General features: G+C 37.7%; 2 protein-coding genes across 9 annotated transcripts in view; one reads left to right on the forward strand and one right to left on the reverse strand.

Moving 5' to 3' along the window:
- The window catches only part of LOC135225614 (vesicle-associated membrane protein 3-like), a 19,042-nt gene extending 11,316 nt beyond the window's left edge, over positions 1 to 7,726 (forward strand). For 3 of the 4 annotated variants that reach the window (XM_064264927.1, XM_064264924.1, XM_064264926.1), the window contains exons 2-4: positions 4,506 to 4,558; positions 5,505 to 5,642; positions 6,358 to 7,726. In XM_064264927.1, the coding sequence (XP_064120997.1) occupies positions 4,517 to 4,558; positions 5,505 to 5,642; positions 6,358 to 6,582 (405 nt within the window). In that variant the 5' untranslated portion in view covers positions 4,506 to 4,516 and the 3' untranslated portion in view covers positions 6,583 to 7,726. Of the gene's footprint in view, positions 1 to 92; positions 232 to 4,505; positions 4,559 to 5,504; positions 5,643 to 6,357 lie in introns of those variants that run through there. The other variant, XM_064264928.1, reaches the window with a different exon arrangement.
- A 10,017-nt stretch (positions 7,727 to 17,743) lies between these two features.
- The window catches only part of LOC135225616 (vesicle-associated membrane protein 3-like), a 5,773-nt gene continuing 1,016 nt past the window's right edge, over positions 17,744 to 22,500 (reverse strand). The window contains exons 1-4 of one of the 5 annotated variants that reach the window (XM_064264933.1): positions 21,878 to 22,063; positions 20,040 to 20,092; positions 18,898 to 19,035; positions 17,744 to 18,084 (exon numbers count right to left, since the gene is read on the reverse strand). In XM_064264933.1, coding sequence (XP_064121003.1) covers positions 17,935 to 18,084; positions 18,898 to 19,035; positions 20,040 to 20,078 — 327 coding nt within the window. In that variant the 5' untranslated portion in view covers positions 20,079 to 20,092; positions 21,878 to 22,063 and the 3' untranslated portion in view covers positions 17,744 to 17,934. The other 4 variants (XM_064264930.1, XM_064264929.1, XM_064264932.1 and 1 more) reach the window with 4 other exon arrangements.

The following is a 22,500-nucleotide window of genomic DNA, read 5'->3' on the forward strand; positions in this document are numbered from 1 at the left end:
TCAACGCAACAGACAAACGGAAATTCCGTCTCCAACGGCGTGGCAAGTGTTAGACTTATTCTTGTATGAGCGAACAGTAAGCTTTAGACCTTGGGACAGAATGTCTCCCTATTTTCTAAGGTGCTGGAAAAAGAGGAACAGTGATCGTCGTACTACTTTAGAAAATCTATTTTAAACAGCATAGATTACCGGGCTTTCAGGCGGGGACGTTTTCTATAATACTACTTGAAGGTGAGTTCTCCTCTTGTTAAGGATAATTGCTGAAGTCCTGGTTTTCATTCACCTACACTGTAAGTGATGCAATTGTTCGTTCTAAAGGGTGATGGTCGTGTGGCTCCATATCCTCATGTGTTTTGTGTGATGGTTGTTGTGGCGATTTGTTCAAAGTCTAAAGGCTTCATGTTCTAAGCTTAAAACTTTTCTACACAGGATTGGAAATCCATGAAGTGGATAATACTGTTGAGCATCTGTACCAAAACATACAATGGCCCCTAGGGGTTATTAGCAGCACAAAAGTTGAAGGTCTTAAAGTTAATTGAAATGAAAGCTAATAATCTGGAATTACAGTAGTCTATGAAGAGTATAGAGCATTACAGAGTTTAACTCTTGAGCGTTGGAAAGAAAATTAATTTACACAAGTTACAGTACCACAGCGCCTTCCCGCCTCCCCTCCATTTTTTCCCCCTGCTATGACACATCCAGCAATACTTTAGTCCACTGGATATATTTTTGAAAATCTCTTAACACTGGAAATGTTGTAATTTTGATTTTCCAACTAATAGGCCCTGTGGGCCACTTGTATGGTTTGTGTTTTCAAACAAAATCACCGGTAATATCACCAGTTCCCTGGTGTGCTGTCACAGTTCCCACGTTAACCAGTATCCTGGTGTACTGGCATGGACTGGACTTAAGTCTGTGACCAAAAAGTTTGTCTGGGCACTTCATAACGACCAATAATAATTCCCCGTGAGAATCGATGTGTTTCGTTGTCTCTCATTAGACTTTCACACCGGCTTGTTTTCAGGTCTCTCCAGACATTTCGTTCCAAAATTCTGTACCTAACAGTTGGCATTCTGTCAAAATTTGTGCCACGTTGGCAGTATTGGTGGGAAATTTGATGGCAAACTCCCTCAAGGTCGCGTAACCGCCCATTTGACGAACCCATGAGGCATAAAAGATGTTGAACGACTAAAACGTTTAGTGGTGCACAACGTCACAAGGTTTTTTGCAGCGTCCCTTCGGCCCCGAGCTGCTACCCCTTTCATTCCATTTACTGTACCTCCGTTCATATTCTATCTTCCATCGTGCTTTCCACCCTCCTCTAACAAATGTTCCATCGTGGAACTGCAAGATTTTCCCGCTGTTACACATTTAAAACCTTGATATACACTGTTTCCCTTTCAGCGCTGAATGACCTCATAGGTCCCAGCGTTTGGCTTCAACTCCGTATTCTATTCCATTCAATAGACATCTTTGTCTTGCATATTTACGAAGCCGTAGCTCCAAAATGCAGGAATGTGAAGTCATTCAAATGTCCGTCACAGGATTCGAACCCTCATCCGGAGCGAACAAGGTCACTACCGATTTGACCACGAGAAGGATCACATTCTTGCATTGGGATCCAAGGCTTTGTAGTAGTGACAAGCGTATCCAAAAAAGCGTGAAGAATTCGAGTGTAGGGGACATTGTGTTTATGCTTATATGTTTAGAAAGCTTTGATAGAACAAGAAATAACGCTGGGAAAGAAGCGAGAAATATTGTAAATCTAAAAAATATATAAATAGAATAAAACTGCAAAATAATGTCTTCACTTTCAACTGACTAATTGACGTCACGTAACGGCAGCCTTGATCATATTCGACATTTTACATGAAAAAGTGGTTACGTGAGTCCATCAAGCTGCGCGCCGCTTACCACACGGTGCTGACAACCTCGACGGTACTGCTCGAGTAGTTGTTTTTTTCCTAGTGCCTGCCGGAAGTGAGACCATACTTGAGTGACTTTAGTCTATTATTATTATTATTATTATTATTATTATTATTATTATTCAGAATATGAACCCTATTCATATGGGGAACAAGCCCACCAAAATGGACATTAACTTGAAATGAAAGTTTCCGAAGAATACGGCGCTTAATAGGATATAAGAGAAGGTAAAGGGAAATACAGAAAGAAGAGAGCTCACTCATTTAAAGAAATAATCATTTAATAAATACACAGAAATATATCAAAATTAAAGGAGAAATTCATTTAGAGTTCTTAATACATTTCATCTTAGCTTAAACAACCAACGGTTTGAGGAATAAAGGACTTCTAGAACTTAACTCGAGTGAGTTTAGCCTTCATGAGTCTATATTTTATTCGGTAAATTCATGTTTATTGGGCGAATGCTTCAGTAAATAAAGTATTCAGGATATTTGCCAGTTATTTAAGCCCAAATTGCTTATGTTAAATAAGATTTTCTATCGAGGACCGCATTTGTATGAAGCCAGTCCGACAGAAAACAAACATTTAAGTTACAATATGATCTTTGGTCATCATTTTATTGTTTGCTTATTAATGGAGAAGGTTTTTGTTTATCTTTCCACTATTACTAATTTTATTGTGTCACATTATGCGCAGTAAATCTCCGGACTGAAATAGTGGCGTCGCTATAGAGCTGAGAAATGAATGGATATAATTACAGGTTTTTAAATTAACACAGATGACATGATGCTTGTTCACGATATTTTTACCCAACTTAATGTTACAAACTTATTTTTGAAGAGACTGAAACTATAGTTACAGTTTTGAGTAAGTGCTATGCAAGTTGCCTCTGCTGCGTAGAGTTTGTCCAGGGCGGATCCTTATGGATCCTGGTCCAGACGGGAGAGGAGATGAGGAAGGGGAGGACGGGGGCGGATGGGATGGGTGATATTCTGAGGGGGAGGTTTTGGAATGTCATAAGTCTTTTGTGGTGCCGATGATGTGCACCATTTTGATTGATTTACACGAGAAGGATATTATACTGAAGTTGAAAATTAAAACTATATGACAGAAATGGGGCAAGTGTTGAATATATGGTTGTGAGAAAATTGACATTATAATATTTGATAAATTATTTAATAAATTTGCATACAGTAAGAGTTGAAAATGAATTGCAAATTGAGTTCTATCATTTCAATTACAGGTTTACTAATGACTAATATTCTTATTTCCTTCATTTTCAGGGATATATAGATTCGAGAATAGTCTATTTTACTAACTACAGAATTTGTACATTAGTTTTGTCATTTTCTTTGGCGCCTCCCAACCCACTCCCCCCCGCCCACAAAAAAAAAAAAAAAAAAAAATCGGTCTCCACAGATGGAATGCCAGTTACGCATTTGCATATGATGAAGTTTTAATAACCGAGTAAGACTGCGATAACAGGATGCTTAGATTACACACACAACAGGATGCGTGAAATATAGACAGACAGACACACGCATTGTTGTAGTTTCGTGACGTTATCACCGGAAGCTCAGTGTGCATGACATGGTCCAAACGTTTAGTAACTCTCTTTAGGATATCCCTTGCATATCGCTAAACCTCTTGTAACGAACGCCTTGCTAGTTTCACATATCAAAGTATACAGATAAACTGTTATTGTGTTCACGTTGCTTGGGACATTCGCCGAGCATTTGAGACCTGGAAGAATGAATAAAGGCGATCGTCAGTCTGAACATTCACCGAAAATCTGTCATCTGTCCTTGGCAGAGGACTCCATTGATAACCCCCGTTAAGGGTAGTGCAGTCAGTGCACCTCATGCGGTGCACTGTAGGCATTACTTAGTGTTCTTTGCAGCGTGCCTTCGGCCCCTAGCTGCAACCCCTTTCATTCCTTTTACTCTACCTCCTTTCAAATTCCTTTCTTCATCTTGCTTTCCACCCACTCTTAACAATTGTTTCATAGTGCAACTGCTTTGAGGTTTTCCTCCTGCTACGCCTTTCAGACCTTCTACTGTCAATTTTCATTTCCGCACTGAATAACCTCATAGGTCCCAGTGCTTTGCCTTTGGTCTGAATTCTATATTCAGTTCAATTCCTGCATTAATAATGTTCTAATTCTAAGTTAATCTCGAGAATTTCAGGCAAAGCCTTGGAAAATAGACGAATTTAAAGGAAATTTAATGTTTGGAAATTACTGTAAGCCATGAGCTATAATCTTATGTAAATTACTATAAGGCATTATCTATATATTTTTTATTTAGGAAAAGAAAAAAAAAGTGCCCAAGACAACAAGTCGAACCCCAGAAGGCGACAATGCTTAATCAATAATCGTTAATAATAATGATCATAAATAAAGGGGTGCTTGAATTCGTGAATCACAAAGTATTCTAAACATTATTGTGTTGTTTCACACTAGTAAATTCATCGAAACAATGCGTTTAAATCTTTTTATTTTAGTCCCCATCTTGCATCATTTACTTTTTATTCCATGTAAAAAAAATCCAGAATTCTAAAATAGATAAAATCTTTTGCAGAGAACTGAACCATGATGGATCCGGAAAATCCACCTTCGAGGGACCCAGCAAGGGTGAGTAAGAAAGAAAAAAATAAGACAAAACTACGATATTCTCAAGATCGTTTTCATCTGACCTTTGACATATGACATACGTATTGTCACAGTCCCTTCGTAATACGTAGAACTTGACTCGTGGTGTAACACCATGATTACACCAGTCTTCAGAGCTCAAGATGACGATCTCGGTGCTTGCTTTACTTGGTCGTTTCTTGTTTTTATTGTTCTCTGTTATTATTACGATCTCAAAGTACTTAGTGATACGCGGAGTCTCAAACTATGATTAGACCAGTCTTCAGAGCTTAGATAACCATGTCATAGTTTGTTTAAACATAGTTTTACTTTTTTTCTATTACGAAACTAACTCAAATCACTTAGTGACAGGCAGAACTAGACCCATGGCCTCAAACCATGATTAGACCCGTCTTCAGTACTTAGATAACCATGTCATAGTTTGTTTAAACATAGTTTTACATTGTTTTTGTCCTTTTCTATTATTACTACGAAACTAACTTAAATCACTAAGTGACAGACAGAACTAGCCCATGGTCTCAAACCATGATTAGACCCGTCTTCAGTACTAACCATGTCAGAGCTTGTTTAAACAGTTTTACAAAGTTGCTTTTTTTCGTTTTCTCCTTTTGTTTTATTATTAAGAAAATCAAACTTAAAGTACTTAATGAAGCGCTGGGCTAAACCCATGGTCGAAGACCATAGCTGGACCAGTCTTCAGAGCTTAGGTAACCATTTCATATTTTTACAGGGTATTTTACATGGTGTTTTTTTCGTTCTTCTTGCATAGTATTGTTATTACGAAACTGCCACTATAGTACTTAATGATGCGGAAAGTTAGACTGATAGTTTAAGATCATAGCTGGAATAGCCTTCAGAGCTTTAGATAACCATTCCATCAACTGTATAAACTCAGTTTCTTCTTTTTTATTAGTATTACTATTTCCAGGCCGCCGCGTCCAGCAAACTGGAAGCCACGCAGCGCCAGGTCAACGAGGTCGTGGGCATCATGAAGACCAACGTCGAACGAATTATCGAGAGGGAGGAAAACTTGAGCAAGTTAGACCAGAGAGCGAACGACTTGAGTGTGAGTTGCTCCTCGGTTCATAGTACTATTTTTTTCGAGGTTTTGTTTGTGATGAAGTAACGAAACTAAAACATGTTTTTTTTCCTGAATTGTATAGCAATAGATGACATACCTTGCTATGATGTAGCTATGACTTTATATTTGTTTTATAGTCTGGTTTCACAGTTATTGGGTCATTAGCTTATACTAAGGCTCGAATGATAATGACATAATTAAACCTCACAAAACTGGATTGGATTAAATATAGGTGAATACGAGTCCCTCACATATAATGAAACTATTAAAAGGAGAGGGTAGCTATTCTATTCGGTGCACGTCGTAGAAAATGATACCAAAATGATAAAATTTTCCCTTACTGACGCCAACTGATCTGTGCATTACGGGCTTCTCCAAAGCATGAACCTATGCTGGCATAAGGCCATCTTTTCCGTAGGGGGATAGTGCCGTCGGTGACCGCATAGCATCACTGTAGGTTCTTTGCAGCGTCCCTTCGGCCGCTAGCGGCAACCCCTTTCATTACTTTTGCTGTACCTCCATTCATATTCAGCGTTCCATCTTGCTATCCACCCTCTCCTAACAATTACTTGTGCAACTGCGAGGTTGTTACACATTCCAAACCTACCTACTCAATATTCTTTCCGGCGCTGAATGACCTCGTAGGTCCCAGTGCTTGGCCTTTCACTAAAACTGATCTCCATGTCCGCCTTACGAACAGATGTCAGCGTCGCAGTTCCAGACGACCTCCTCTCGCCTGAAGAGGAAGTACTGGTGGAAGAACCTGAAGATGATGCTCATCATGGGAGTCATCGCCGCTGTCGTCATCATCCTCATCATCGTCCTGACGGTGGGCATCCCCACTGGAGGAGGGGGAGGGGGTGGCGGGGAGACGACTCCATTCCCTGGTCCGACCAAAGCCGTCACTGCTGCTCCTAGCAGCTAGAAAACGACGTTGCTGCTCTTCAGCGCGACCAGTTTCATCGTATGATGTGTCAAGGCAGCAGTGTCATAGAGGTTGTGTGTGTGTATACTTAATGAGGAAAAGCCGTTTGCGTGCATCAGTATGATTTTGAGGAGAATTTCTTTTCAATATAAGGTATACTTATTGTGGAATACCATTTTTTTTTTTTTACCGCATCGTGTATAATTTTATGGGCTTGTATGCATGCATGCATTTACGTGCGTATGAAACAGATTTATAGCTTGCTATTCAAGTCATTTAAAAGGTCGTAAATTGCAATTTTTTAAGGGAAAAAGATTCCAGCTTATTTAGGGTGTTTCTTAGAAGATAAAAGAAATATAATTTCCCTGAAGACGCATTTTATACTAACCGAGGTTTGAGTTAGTGTTCCAATGCTTAACTCGCCTAAATCTCCAGCTCTCGCCTGACTGAAGAAAACGTCCTTATGAAATGGTCACGGCTATGAATAATACTCTTCACTTAAGAGAATCTACACTTGAAAGAATGGGAGTGGAAATCAAACTATCTTTTTTCATCACTAAGAAGGAAAAAAATTGCACCATGAACGAGCTCTACATTTGTTGGCAAATTTGACTTAAAAAAGATAGAGAGAGAGAGAGAGAGAGAGAGAGAGAGGGAGAGAGAGAGACTACAAGACGTAAATTAGAGTGAATCACAAATTTTTGTTCCAAAATATTTTTGTTTTTTGTTGTAAAAGATATTGAAGCATTCCCAAATCTATTTTCATGCCTCAATTTCAGCTATTTTGATCATTTACTCGTGGTGAAAAAAAGATGGTGATTTTTCTGCATTTCGCTTTCAGATGTTTGTAGTTTACAATTCCTAAAAAACACAACCCATTAATATAAGCCTCATCGTTTACTTAATATGTGTGCTAGTATGCTTGCTTACATCAGTTAGTATACAAGAGCATACGGAGCGTGTGATAAACTCTAATTATTATTTCATATTCCTTGTTATTAGTTTTGCAATATTAATCTTATAAAACAATATTGTGTGGGGGTCTCAGTATAGAGGGAATTTATATAAATATTCATGATGTAATCCTATCTGCTATGGAGTCTTTGTTTTGTTAAACTCTTAAAATAAACACACATTGACTGTTTTTATTGTTTTTTAGCCACAAACCGCCAAGCGTCTGTTTTGCCCTTGGAAAGCTTCGAGTCTTTCGTATGAGATCAGGAAATCTGCTAGACTGCGTTATAAGTGGTTGATTCAGGTAACTATTAGATAGATATTTGACCCCGAAATGAAATAAGTTTACCAAGAAAACAAGGACGTTTATATTAGTCTGTTTCTTTGATTATCATACAAAAGAAAACTGAAAAAATCTTTCGAGTTTATTTTCAGCATGTACACAAAGGAAAGCTAAATCCATTTGATATCTTATTTTCTGCAAGATGAATCTCCGTGATAAAAGCTCATATTAGAATATTGAATCGCAGTTCTACGTAACACCACTGTGAGTAATATTAAACATTTATGGAGTCTTGATTCCTATGCAAGTATCTGTGTTCAGTGGCACACAACTTAAATCAGTGTAGTTTGGCTGAATGTCTAGTATGATTCGCGTTTCACTTAATGCTAGCAGCGTCCCTTCGGTCCCCAGCAGTAACCCCTTTCATTCCTTTTGTCGTATTACTATACCTCCGTCCGTATTCTTTCTTCAACCTGACTTTCCACCCCCTCTAACTCTTGTTTCATAGTGCAATGGCGAGGTTTTCTTTCTGTTAGGCCTTTCAAAGCACCTTACTGTCAATAACCCTTTCAGCGATGAATGACCACACAGGACTCAGCGCTTGGTCTTTGTCCTAAATTCTATCTCCCAACTATTTAACACTAAAAAATTCCTTTTAATTAGAAGTCTTTGTTGAAAGGTTATAATTTCAAACTTTCCCAGTGATACAATTTATTGACATAATTGTGGATTTGTAAAGGAAAATAATTTAAAGGCGAGTTTGGACTTTTGTGAGTAACTTTCATGAATGGGTGGCGATGGAGAGTCTAGATCAGTGGTTCTCAACCTGGGGGGCGCGCCCCCTAGGAAGGGCATCAGCAATTTCCAGGGGAGGCACGAGCCCTGGGGAAAAATGAATACAAAAATTTTCTAAACTAATATTCAGAGGTTTATGAAAAAATGCAAAAGTATCGCTTTATAAACGTTACTTTCCTAGAGTTTATTACTCTAGTTAGGCTCGTTGGGCTGACAGTGTTTTGTAGTTGTTGACCTCCCTCCCTATCCCTGGAAACCCTTTCTTTTTCTCATTTTTTTTTTCTAGACTGGGAGGGAATTTTGAATTTTACTCACATATGCAAGGGGGGCGTGGAAGGAAGGACCGACTCTTAGAGGGGGCGTGGTCATATAAAGGTTGAGAACCACTGGTCTAGATTGATTGCACTTATCATACCTTTCTACACGAATTATGGTCTGTATAGTACCCCATTTTGTAGGTTTATTCCTTCAGAGTCGACATAATATCAATTATAATTGCTAGAGTAAAATACACTTCATTTTGGATTTACTTTATAAATTTCAAATAGAAATTAAGAAAATATTCAATGTAAATTCCAAAAAGGTTTCTGATGGGACCGTAGTGAAAAAATGAACACATTAATTTATCTTACACACTTTAGAATATAAACTCTGTTGTTTTTATCTGGTAAAGTGCGACAATTTCTTTTGCAAACCCAAAGTTTTAAGTATTAAGTCTATCGTTTTGATAGTTGAAAGCAGTTCGTGTGATAAACATTTCAAAAAACATTTCAAAACCAAACCTACACACATGAAAGATTATTATTCACAAGCTCCATCTCCCTAGTGGAGCAACATGACCCTTTATTAATAATTATGACCAGCTGTAAAGTTTTTCAAAAGTAATGCTATTATATTTCATGCTTAGACTTCACTGGATATTCTTGCTAATTATTCATCAGTGGTGCCCCGCGTTTTCGTCAAGTTAACTTATGTTGCCTCAGTCAAAACAAGACTGGAAATGACTAAGGTTTTTAGTTTTCATAATGAACCCGGGGAGTCCATTATGCAAAGGTATCCATGACAGACTTCAAAATTGCTTAAGGAAAGCTGAAGGAAAAATACCAGGATGAAACTTATGATTTTACTTGACAAGATTAATGATTGTGACACAATGAAGTACTGTTCAATCAGATTTGGCAATATGATTCCAAGGTGAATTTTTAATCTTTGAACATTGCAGAATAATTTCGACATTAGTGCATAACAAATCAGGACACTTTTTCATAGATTACACATCATAACATCAACCGGAATGATATTTGTCTAGTATGACACTAACAAAAGCTTACCCACACAGTCCCAGTCAATCACACAATCATCCCTGTAATTCCTCACACGGCAAAGCCCTCTGCAATACACGGGAACTGCGGTTGCTTCTATAAAATCGGTTTGTCCTATAACATCAGTAGTTGAGATGGATTTCGCCGACAAATCCCTGCATTCGCTCAGCAGGATGAGGAGGCAAAGCAGAGAAGCCATCTGCCTGACGAATGGAGCTCTGGGGGCAGCCATATTCTCTAGTAGGCCGAAGGTCTTCCTGGCAATCTCAATCTTTGAAAACTGACAACGACCCTTCGAATCGGTAGGAAATGAATCAGAGGGGACAACGAAGTACCCAGAATGAGTTAACAGATGAGGTTCAAGTTGGGAAACCTGTTCTGATTCCTAGGGATCCTCTTCCGAAGACTGTAGTGGTCCTTCAGTCACTACACTGCTCGTACTAGGTGCTGAACTCAAACTCGGTTCCTGGCTCTGAAGCTGCTCTTGGATTAAATGACGATTCTCCTTGCGTTGATTAGCGAGTTCTCAAGTCTCCAAAAGTTTCGATAGAGCAAGATCGTGGATATTCACGCACAAATATATCAACTGCTACGATGCCCTATTGAGGCTAGAACCACGCCAACCCTTGCTGTTCAAGTTCTGCCGATTCTATAAAGGGAAAATAGAGCTGCATCTCTTATTTATCCGTTCCAGGACCAGGATGTGACTCGCAAAACAATCGTCATACGAATAGACACGATGTCATACTTGACAAACAGCAACCATGTTTGTCGTCAAATCATAATTTTCTCCAACCGAAATTACATGCAATATCAAAAGCACTGTGGCGATGGACAGGCTCTCAATGGAAGGATATGGTGACAAAAAAAAATGCAATTTGTTCCAGTACAGTAAATATTCCTTATAAACGAAGGCAAATTTATCGAAATGAACACCGGTTATTACCCCTTTATAGCTGCAACTCATTTCAGTCCTATTAATGTGCCTTCGTTCATATTTTCCTTCAATCTCACATTCCACCCTCTCTTCACAATTTTTTTAGTTGTGCAACTACGAGGTTTTCCTCCTGTTACACCTTTTGAACCTTCCAATTTGCTGTCAATTGCAGTTTCAGCGCTGAATGACCTCATAGGTCCCAGCTCTATGACTTTGGCCTAAATTCGACATTCTATTCCATCCTATTCTATAACATCCGTCCAGATGTCTCTTTCTGAACGAGGACCCTTCTGCAATGGAATGGAATATGAAATGGTATGAATGAGACTGTTAGAAGAGGGTGGAGTGTCATATAGAAGAAAGAGAATATGAATGCAGGTAGAGTAAAATGAATGTGTAAAGGGTTGCAGCTATAGTGCGTTTACTTTTCTAAGATCGCTGTGGTGTGGCTTGTGCAGATATCATACGTTTCCAACTTTCATGTTATGGTAATCATATTAGCTTCATGGAGTCTATTGAAATAGTTTTCATTTCTTGAAATGTGGTTCTTTGTTTGCGTCAGATATTTTGAATATATCTTATTTCGTATATTCTTCGTTAAAACCTGTTTCATTAATGAAAATGAAGATATGGCATATTTTTTCCCCGGCGATGCCAGATCTGAGTTTAGGGGACCTATGAATTTTAAGAGGATTTAATAGGTCATGGTCAATATCATTAAAGGACACTCGCTCTCAATCACCCACTGTGAAAAGCATGGACAGCCCAGCCCAAGTGACTCCCGTAAACGTCTTCACCCACCACCTGAGGCCAAGGAAATAGTCTATAATTTCCTAAAATACTTCATTTTATAAAAACATAATGAGGGTCCTGTAACTGATGTTTCGAAGGCTATCCAGAGAACATCTGAAGCAACAAAAGTGTCAGAAATGACTATTTGTAGACTTAACAAGGAAGCAAGAGAGGCGGGAAATATAGTGGAATCTCCAGTGTTTCAAAAAAGAAAAGGGAAAGTGAATCCTGTGACTGACTTGGATGATTTTGATGAAAATGTTTCTAAGGGCATAATACATCAATTGACTTATGAATTTATGTCTCGAGTCCAAACACCGGAGCCAACAGGGCATTCAGAGTATCTATAATTATAGAAAGAGAAAGAAGGAATAGCTAAATAGAATCGGGAATAATAATAATAAAAAAAGTTAACAGGGAAGAAGCAAACCCTTTCCTTCGACCTCCAAGGTCTAAAGCGAATCCTCCTAAGAAGGATTATATCTGCGGGAAGCATTTAATGGGACTTACATACCCGTAGATATGACAACTCTGCCTTTTCTACCTGGCCCCACCCGAACGATCTTAGATAAGTAAACGCACTATAGTGGCCGAAGGGACGCCGCAGGGAACCAGTTTGGGTCGGCCACTTAACAGAAGTAAGATTTCCTTCTGTTAATAATTTTATATATATATATATATATATAAAATTATTAACAGAAGGAAATATATATATATATATATATATATATATATATATATATATATATATATATTATTAACAGAAGGAAATCTTACTTCTGTTAAGTACCAGACCCAAACTGGTTCCCTGCGGCGTCCCTTCGGCCACTATAGTGCGTTTACTTATCTAAGATAGCTCGGGTGAGGCCAGGTAGAAAAGGCAGAGTTGTCATATCTACGGGTATGTAAGTCCCATTAAATGCTTCCCGCAGATATAATCCTTCTTAGGAGGATTCGCTTTAGACCTTGGAGGTCGAAAGAAAGGGTTTGCTTCTTCCCTGTTAACTTTTTTGGATTATTATTATCCCGATTCTGTTTAGCTATTCCTTCTTTCTCTTTCTATAATTATATTATATATATATTATATATATATATAAAGAATAATATATTATATATATATATATATATAATATATATATTATTATATATATATATATATTATATATTATAATGGGCGTTATGTCTGTCCGTCCGTCTGTCATTCAATCACGGTCAAAAGACTGGTCCGATGGCCATCAAACTTGGCAGGGTTATAGTGGGGACCCCTCCTGCCAAGATGGTTTATAATGGGGTTTCAAACAACAAAAGGCAACAAAGGTGCCGGAGGGGGCGGGGCGCCTTCCCCGAAACGGGGCTGGCTCAGCCCGTAGTCTTAGCATCGTTACGAATTTATCATACCTAATTTTCGATATACGTAGTAAATAATGACTTTCGATATTCGGTATACGTACTAAATATGACTTGCTATCGAATACTGTGGGGATTAGACATCAATGGCACTAAAGGGGGTCAGGGTGGGGTAGAGTGTGACAGAGAGAGAGGGAGAGTAGAGGGGGTGTTAGGGAGAAGAAAGAGGGAAAGAAACATAATAACAATACTATAATGCGCTCAGAATAACCGGGCTTCAATTTTTTTTTAATATTGACACGTCATTTGTTCGTGATTATGTTTGTAGTATGAAATATGATACTCAAAACCTCAACCTCGTTACATTAACAACATATGCACTAATAAAAATTTTCATGGAAATTTGACCTGCTCACCACGTGTCCCTCAGCCAACCCGGACTGAAGGCTGTTATTAACTTGAAGATAATTTTTTAGAAGTAGCTAATCATTTTCATTGTATGTATAGGTAAAATTCCCTTTCCTACAGTATCCGGTCGGTAACCTCTCTCTCCGTGACTTGAAATTGCTTTGAGCATGCCTAATAATTGCAATGAGGACAGCAGGATTTTAATGATTTGGTCAATTGTTACTCTCTGTCGTGCGTGACACAGCAGCCACCAGCACGGGAGCCCTCCCTAAACGATTGCGATTGTAACGTATCAATTAATCGAATCCTGTTTGGTCATGCACATCCCGCCTCTGAAACGGATAAAAGCAGCGGCGAGTCTCTCTCTCCTCCACAATTGATACGAGAAAACCCGCGTGCTTCTGCTTCATAGGCTTCAGAAGAACTCGCGGGAAGCAAACGCAAGCGTGGTTCTAACTTTCGAAGGTACCATAGCCATACGTAGATGTCTATGTGTAAAGTAGGATCCTGGTATAAAGCCTGATATCGTCTGCCATCTCAGTGACACATAGACAATAAATAAAGAACGTTGTTGCTAAAAGCCTTAGTAGGAGAACGCACTACCTTTACGAAGAAGAGGATCCATCTACATCCAAGAACTTCAGAAGTCGATCTAGTCGAACTGACCGCTATCGAGACCCACTCCTCACTCCTGTAGATTTCTCATCCCCTCCGGTCCATTTCTAGTTATTTCGAAGAGATCCCAGCCTCGTTTTCGAAGTAGCTGACTGGCAGGAAGCCATTCAACCATCCTGGCAACTATGGCTGTCCCAAGGGCTGCTTTCGTCCGACTCATGGCGTTACTTTTCTGCCTTCCTCTCGTGTTAGGCGACGTTGCAGATGTGTTGGGAAAATTCGTATTCAAAGAACCAGATGTTACTACCGGGAATGTGATCATTTATGGTTCTGGCGTGGCCACCGGTCCCGGTCGCAGCTGTGGTGTTTGTAAGGTGAGAGATTATAAAGATGACTGTGTGGTTGACTATGACTGTGCAAGCGACTTTTACAGATGATCCAAGATCAAGGAGACATCGTGTGCTCACTTATCTCTAGGAGTAGGTTTTACTGTTCATTCACAGCGTTCTAATGACTTTGTCTCGCTTTATTTGAAACTTTTTCACATTAGAGTATTTTTTTTTTAAGATGAATTTATCGTATACGCTACGATATCAATCCATGAAAATGGGAAATGTCGAGTTTAATGCGCAAAGTACTTAAAATTGTTAGACTGTTCATCACAGAGAAAGAGAGAAAGAAAGGAAAATTTTATTTTTAATGCAAATGTCAGCCCGGGCTGTAATAATGCATAAAGATGCACATGCTAATTTTATAATCATGATACCGTGTAAGCTTGGCATGCAGTATTAATCCATTGCACCATGAAATTCGTTTCACCAAATAAATCTATCACTTTCATCTTGGCACTTTTCACTTTTAATTTCCCCCCAAGCAATTCAGAATTCTGTCTTGGATACCTTTGCAAGTTAGGCAACTACTTGTGTGACCATTTTATTTATTTATTTTTTTTTTACCTGAGATTTTGACTTATGGGATCTGGGATCTCACAAGGTTATTATGAAGACAAACCACTGAGACTGTTTTTAACCAACTTGACATGAAGTAGGCAAATGATGCAAACAAGCGCCTCAGTGGCATGGTCGGCTTGGCGTTGGCCTGCCAACTCGGTGGCCGCGAGTTCGATTCTCGGGCATTCCATTGAGGCGTCAGTGATGTATGTTTCTGGTGAAAGAAGTTCTCTCGACGTGGTTCGGAAACCACGTAAAGCCGTTGGTCCCGTTGCTGAATAACCACTGGTTCCATACAACGTGGAAATACCATACAAACAAACAAATGATGCAAACATTGGTCTGAGCAACCAGATTTGCTGTACAGCTGCACCAATATGCAGTCATTGCTTAGCCTCGCTGTCGAACTTCTCAGTTCCAGAGGTCATCTATGGATCTGCCTCGCAGAGGATGTGCAATGCGAACTTCAGAGGTGGAAGCGAAAGTGCAATGCATTAATACTCGAATACTTGCATTCCACTACAATTTTCTGTATTAATTGATTTATTAAATTTTTTCCTTTTCTAGTAAGTGGGATCTCTTCTTTCTGTATTTCCTTTCACCTCCTCTTACTTCTTCTTAATGAACTCCATAGTCTTTGGAAGTTTGAATTTCAAGTGAATGGCTCCTGTGGTATTGTTCCTCATGAATAAGTTTCATCTTCTGACTAACATAATATAATAATAATAATAATATTGTTGAACTCGAACCTCACATGTCTGGTGAAGTATGAATACGTAAACAGCGTTCTGAATAGTACTGCAGCTCATCATAATGTTATCACTAACTTTATTTTGTTGCTCTCACTATTACTTCAGTTCGTGAATAATCTGTAGCTTTGGTTTTGAAATACAGTAATACTTGGGAATTGTTTAGTCAAATACAAAATGTACAGTACAATTGCGTCGAGCAAAGAAGAACTTGCTCTAAATTATGAAAACCTGAAAATTCAGTACAAAACCTTTAGAAAGCATTTACATATTGTAATAGGAATAAAGCGGTTGTCTTTGTATCAATATAACATTTTTTTCAAATTAATTCAATTAATTTAGTTTTTCTTCGTGTTAGAAATGGCACATATATCATACATGATTATTCTATAAGTTTTTGCACCAGAAATATCACTACCCAAAGCATGTGTCATGTTGCAAACCAAAAAGAAATAAAGGAAAATAATTCACAGTAAAACTGACCTTATTTTGCGTTTTGATTTGACACTTGGTTACGTTTATTTATTAATTTTTTAAAAATAATTTACTGGTCTGTAATATCCGTACCTCGAGTTTTTTCTGTGTTTAATTAATGACTTATTTAAAAGATAACTTCCCTGTAGCGAAGTAGTGCCGTCAGTGTGGTTCACGCGATGCACTGTAGGCATTGCTGAAGGTTCCTTGCAGCGTTCCTTCGGCCCATAGTTGCAACCTCTTTCCTTCCTTTTGCTGTTCCTCTTCATATTCTCTTTCTTCATATTACTATCCACCCTCTCCTAACGATTGATTCATAGTGCAACTGCTTTGAGGTTTTCCTCCTGTTACGCCTTTCAAACCTTTCACTATCAATTTCCATTTCAGAGCTGAATGACCCCATAGGTCCCAGTGCTTGGCCCTTGGCCTAAATTCTATAATGAGCTGAACACTATTTTCAGAGCTGAAGACCTCAAAGGTCCCAGCGATCGGCCCTTGGCCTGAATTTTGTGTTCTAATTCCATAGGAGAACTTAGCAATATTCACCCTCCTCTACTTCCTGGTGAGTGGTCAGTGTCTGAAGTACCATATCCGACCTCCTTTTATCCTCTTCAACACCTTAGCCCAAATACTTGTCACTTCTGGGCAAGAGCCAGTGCTGGCACAAGGCCGGTTTCATCTGAACCAGCCAACACACTCAAAGATTAAATACAGCAATAAATAACGTAGAGGATCACAAAAGGCTTAATTTAACAGTTCAGCTGAGAATATGGAATATAGATGAACTAATTGGCACATCACACGTTACGTGTACTATGCAGGCATAAATACATAAAGGTAACAGTATAGTTTATAGCTGGGAGCAGTTTACCATCTTTGACTGTCTAAACATCACATTACGAAAATGTAGGAAATATCGGCTTGGGAAACTGACAGGATTTAAAATATTAACAGTGGACAAAAAAAAAATGACGTTCCATATTAATCTTACAGGTTGTATTTTTTTATATCCACCGGGACTAATTGAAATGACGCCGCGTTCGTAAATTTCTCTGTAACTATGTACTTCATATAATTAAATTATTATAATTTCTATTTCAATGAGAAGATTGGTAAGTAAATAGAAAGCAAATTCAGATGACTGAAGCACTTACCTAAGTCATAACATTTCCAGCCTAGGTTCCTGTTAACCTACCTTTGCTCTCTCTCTCTCTCTCTCTCTCTCTAAGTTCGAAATTCAAGTTATGACCTTTTCTGATTATAAAATGAATGAATATGAATGAAATCTGGCATATATAATATCTATAATCTATCTATCTATCTATCTATCTATCTATATATATATATCTATATATATATATATATATATATATATATATATATATATATATATATATATACATATTTTTACATATAAATTACATCTATATCTATTTTTATAAATGAACCCATACACACACATCCATATGTATGTATCTAATGTGAGTGTGTGTACATACAGTAAATATGAGTAGCACCCATAAAAACACAAGATGTATAAAAATTTAACTTTATTTCAAAATACGAGATCTTATATAACTTATACATATACACACTGCTGCCCTGATTAACTTACTCGAAGTGTAGCTGTACTCTACACACTTTGGCAATTTGAAAGCCGCTAGGCCTGGCGACGTTTGTAGAATTGGAAACCGGGGTCTAGTCTCCCCACCCCCTTCCGTCTTTCTTAGGCAAATATCACAGCCACGACGACAATAATAATAATGGCGATCACTAAGACGATCGTAGTTCCTATGATGATTTTGAGTTTCCGGTTTTCCCACCAGAACTTCTTCTTCAAGCGACACGAAGTCTTCTCGAACTGGGCAGCTGCTGTCTGTTGCGAAGAAGTGCGTGTGTGCATTAGTTAGTCGCCATTAATGCAAGGTCAAGTTGAATCATATTTACAAAGTTGTTTCTTCACAGGCTAATTTAAGCCCCCTTCCACACGAGGGGGAGAGACACGACGGGCGCTCCTATTTGACCACAAGTCTCTCGCTTTTAGACAGTGTTACCAGATCAAATAGTCTAAGGCAGGCAGTAGGCACAGACAGGCGAACTATATATGACTTGGACCACACTCGTGATCGCCATCCACCCACAAAATTGGTAACAGTGTCTGCCCGCCGTGCATTTGCCCCTTGTGTAGAAGGGGCATAACGTTCAGTATATTTGTTCTTCGTTCCCCTATCTTCTTCACCCCTCTTTTTGCTTTCAATTACTTGTTTAAATGAGTCATTATAGTGCTTTTCCTCTGAGCTAGCTGTTTTGAAGTATTTTATTAGTATTGTCTTCCTTTTTGTGCCAAAGGAATTTAGAGGCTTCCAGATTCCTCTAAATCCACCAAAACTGTTATTAAGCAAATCCATAGCTTTAATAAACCAAAAGTTTTATAATGGATCCATAACACAATATGACAGCATATAATGCCGGCATCATCTAATATAGTCTGTTTTTTAAACCTGACGATAAATATCCACAGTTGATGCCACCGAAAATAATTGTAGTTTCCCTCATGTTACGCCTTTTGAACCGTTTTTACTCTGAATTTCCTTTTCAGCACTGAATATTCTCATGGGTCCCAGTGCTCGGCCTTTGGCCTAAACTCTCTATTCTGTTTTATTCTATTCAAAACGACTGTATGACTTACGGACAGGTTAGTCGCCTTCTCCTCTAAGGCATCGAGGTTCTCCCCTCTCTCCATGATCCCAATGAGGTTGTCCTTCATGAGGTCTGCCACCTCGTCGACTTGTTGTTGTGTGGCTTTGAGCTTGTCGGAGGCAGGTGCCTAGAAATAATGAAAATGATGATGATAATGGGAAGAAATCTCAATTACGAGGGCACAAGTAATGTTCTTTAATGTCCACAACAATACACTGATGGTAGCAGTTTATAAAATTCTACTACTGCTACCATCAGTATATTATTGTGGACCTTAAACAACAAAGTAATAATAATAATAATAATAATAATAATAATAATAATAATAATAATAATAATAATAATAATAATAATAATAATCACATGAGCCACACAAAATGGTGAAAGAAATCCTCAATGATGTAAATGTAAAAGTATATTTTAAAAATGTATAAAAAATAAGAGAATTCTTCCGAGAACATGCTCGATTCTCTCCATATCTGTCCTTCCCTATGTTTGATGAGAAGAATCGAGCAGGTTCTCTCAAGTTCTTGCATATATATATATATAATATATATATATATATATATATATATATATATATATATATATATATATATATATATATATACACACACATATACAAGTTATAGTGTGCATGGAATTCTAATATCATTTACATTGACATCACAATAATAATAATAATAATAATAATAATAATAATAATTATTATTATTATTATTATTATTATTATTATTATTATTATTATTATTATTATTATTATTATGTATGCTGGAAACACACCTTTCAAACATGTTATTAAATATATGGCAGAATTCTGTATAAAATAAACTCTCTAATTCTGCCATTATATTTGATCAAATATTATTATTATTATTATTATTATTATTATTATTGATTATTATTATTATTATTATTATTCTTATTATTATTATTATTATTATTATTATTATTATTATTATTATTATTATTGTTGTTGTTGTAAGATGATGATGATGACAATGTTAATGATTATTATAGAAAATTTAAACATTTAATCTTGTCATTCGTATCACAATGATTTGCAGACGAACTTAGTCTTGGTGAAAATTCGTTTCAGTCCGAAACCTCCCACCGTGAATGTGAACTTACCTTTCCCGGACCCCTCAAAGGTCGACTTTCTGGATCCATCTTGGCTCTTTCCTCTGCGAAAGAAGAAAGATGGATTTGTTATCAGTATTTATATGCTTGTGTGAGATCAGTTGAAGTTTAATCAAAATGATAAACTGCGATGAAAATTTCCGTTTATTGTGGTGACTTCGTTCTGATCTCAATGAATTAACAGCAGATTAGGTCAAATCTTATCGCTAGCAATCCAAGAAAGATAACTTTGAGGCATATAAAGTTAGTCTATATATAGGTCCCTTGCTATCACCCCGTAGAGGGGGTAGTGCCGCCAGTGCACCTCATGCGGTGCACTGTAGGCATTACTTAAGGTTCTCTGCAGCGCGCCTTAGGCCCCTAGCCGGAACCCCTTGCGTTTCTTTTACTGTAACCCCTTTCATATCCTCTTTCTTCCATCTGCTTGGCCTTTGGCCTAATTTCTATATTCAATCAATCAATCCTTTGCCATCATTCATAACAGATTCAGTGGTCCAACCCAGTCTCCTTATTCGTTTCTAAATAATCCCTTAGCTTATGGGTCACTATATATACAGGAGTCAAAGATCTGAAATTCATATATTCGTTTCACCTTCTTTTGATAAAGGCTAGAGTGTTCAATTCTTGCCAATTTGTCATCGCTAAACATTAAGACAAGAAAATTTGCTAAAACAATTTCAACTTTGTTTAGTCTTCCAAAAGGTAATGTACACAAAACTAGTAAATTTTGAAGGCCGATTAGCGTATATTAGGAGCTAATATCAAAGTTTTTTTTTTTGTTTTTTTTTATAATTCGTATTGGGAATCTAAAAGAAATTATCATTGCAAATTAAAAGAAATGTCCAGCAATTTATTATATCCATTTTAATGACTCCAACGAAGTAATGACATATCGAATACAATATTTTCTTAAAGTTTATGAAACAAGTGAATCTTACATTTATGAAGAAACATATAACAAATTCAGTTAGTGCAATTTAATTAGTTACACTCGTCTCTCTCTCTCTCTCTCTCTCTCTCTCTCTCTCTCTCTCTCATCTCTCTCTCTCTCTCTCTTATTATATATATATATATATATATATATATATATATATATATATATATATGTGTGTGTGTGTGTGTGTGTTTATACGCACACACACACACACACACACATATATATATATATATATATATATATATATATATATATATATATATATTATATATATATATAGTAGAGAGAGAGAGAGAGAGAGAGAGAGAGAGAGAGAGAGAGAGAGAGAGAGAGGCTTTAAAACGTTTAGACACACTTCTAGAGATAAACTTTTAACCCTTGGTACAGAATCGATTAACTTTAAACTTGTAAGACCAAACCAGTTTTTTTTGTCCCTTTAAACTCAGTAAACGAGCTGCGTGATGTAATAATTATCTTAAGGTCTTCCCGGAACTTGGATAATGATGGGGTATATGTGACCTGAGAACAGAAAATGATTTCTTGTACTGATGCACTGCCACGCAAGACTAGCATTTCTCCCTTTCGTTATTAAACAGAGTTGACGGAAATCTTGAAAAGTGGTAATATGTGGAAAGCCTTCTCTTGCCTACTTTCCTCTGCTTTGTCTTACCTTAGGTAAAATATTATTTTCTTGCTATACCCTTTATAGCACTATGCCTTGAATGCTTTCTGTTTTGACGCACTCGCTTTTCCATTCCCTTTATCTTACGGGATCACAGTAGTCGAGTCTCCTAACGCACCAGAGACATCTAGCGTTTGATCAAAGATACGACACCAACCTCATCACTCACTCTAGCAATTATCAAACCCCACAGAAAGACGTACTACGTACGTAACCCACCACAGAACTGAACGACGAGAGGAAGCCACGAGCCTCACGGTAGAGAGAGAAACTAGACCTAGACCGTGACTACTCTCGACGACCAGTGATTCCTGAGTTGTCAAACGTAGCTGGCCTTATGCCAGCCCATGCTTGCTTGCTGGCGCGATGTTGCAAGGTTACTCTTCGGCTTTCTGTTAATATGTGCGATAGATAATGCAGTGGACATTAAAGGATAATGGACTGTGCACGTTTCTCAGGATGTGTTTTCCCATACGAAGGTGTCTGAAGTATTTCCGAGGTTGATCAGACTGGGCACGTATGCCAACGCCACTCCTCTCTCTCTCTCTCTCTCCTCTCTCTCTCTCTCTCTCTCTCTCTCTCTCGTAGTTTTTCCTCGAATGCTATAACATTGTTTTGAAAGTGTCCAGATCTTATAAACTTTCTTTATGTTTACTAATTAAATAAAACATTTTCCAGTCGTCATTATGACGTCATGTTGTATTACGAAGAATTTATCATATTTTCATTCCTGTTTTTACGATTATCATAATTTCTTCTTCTCCTTTTTAGATATTATTGTTTTCATCGTGATATTAAATGCGAGTGCAGGAAGGGAGTATCTGACAAGTGTT

The sequence above is a fragment of the Macrobrachium nipponense genome, chromosome 13 (assembly GCF_015104395.2).
Source record: "Macrobrachium nipponense isolate FS-2020 chromosome 13, ASM1510439v2, whole genome shotgun sequence".
In the NCBI taxonomy this organism is placed as follows: Eukaryota; Metazoa; Arthropoda; class Malacostraca; order Decapoda; family Palaemonidae; genus Macrobrachium; species Macrobrachium nipponense.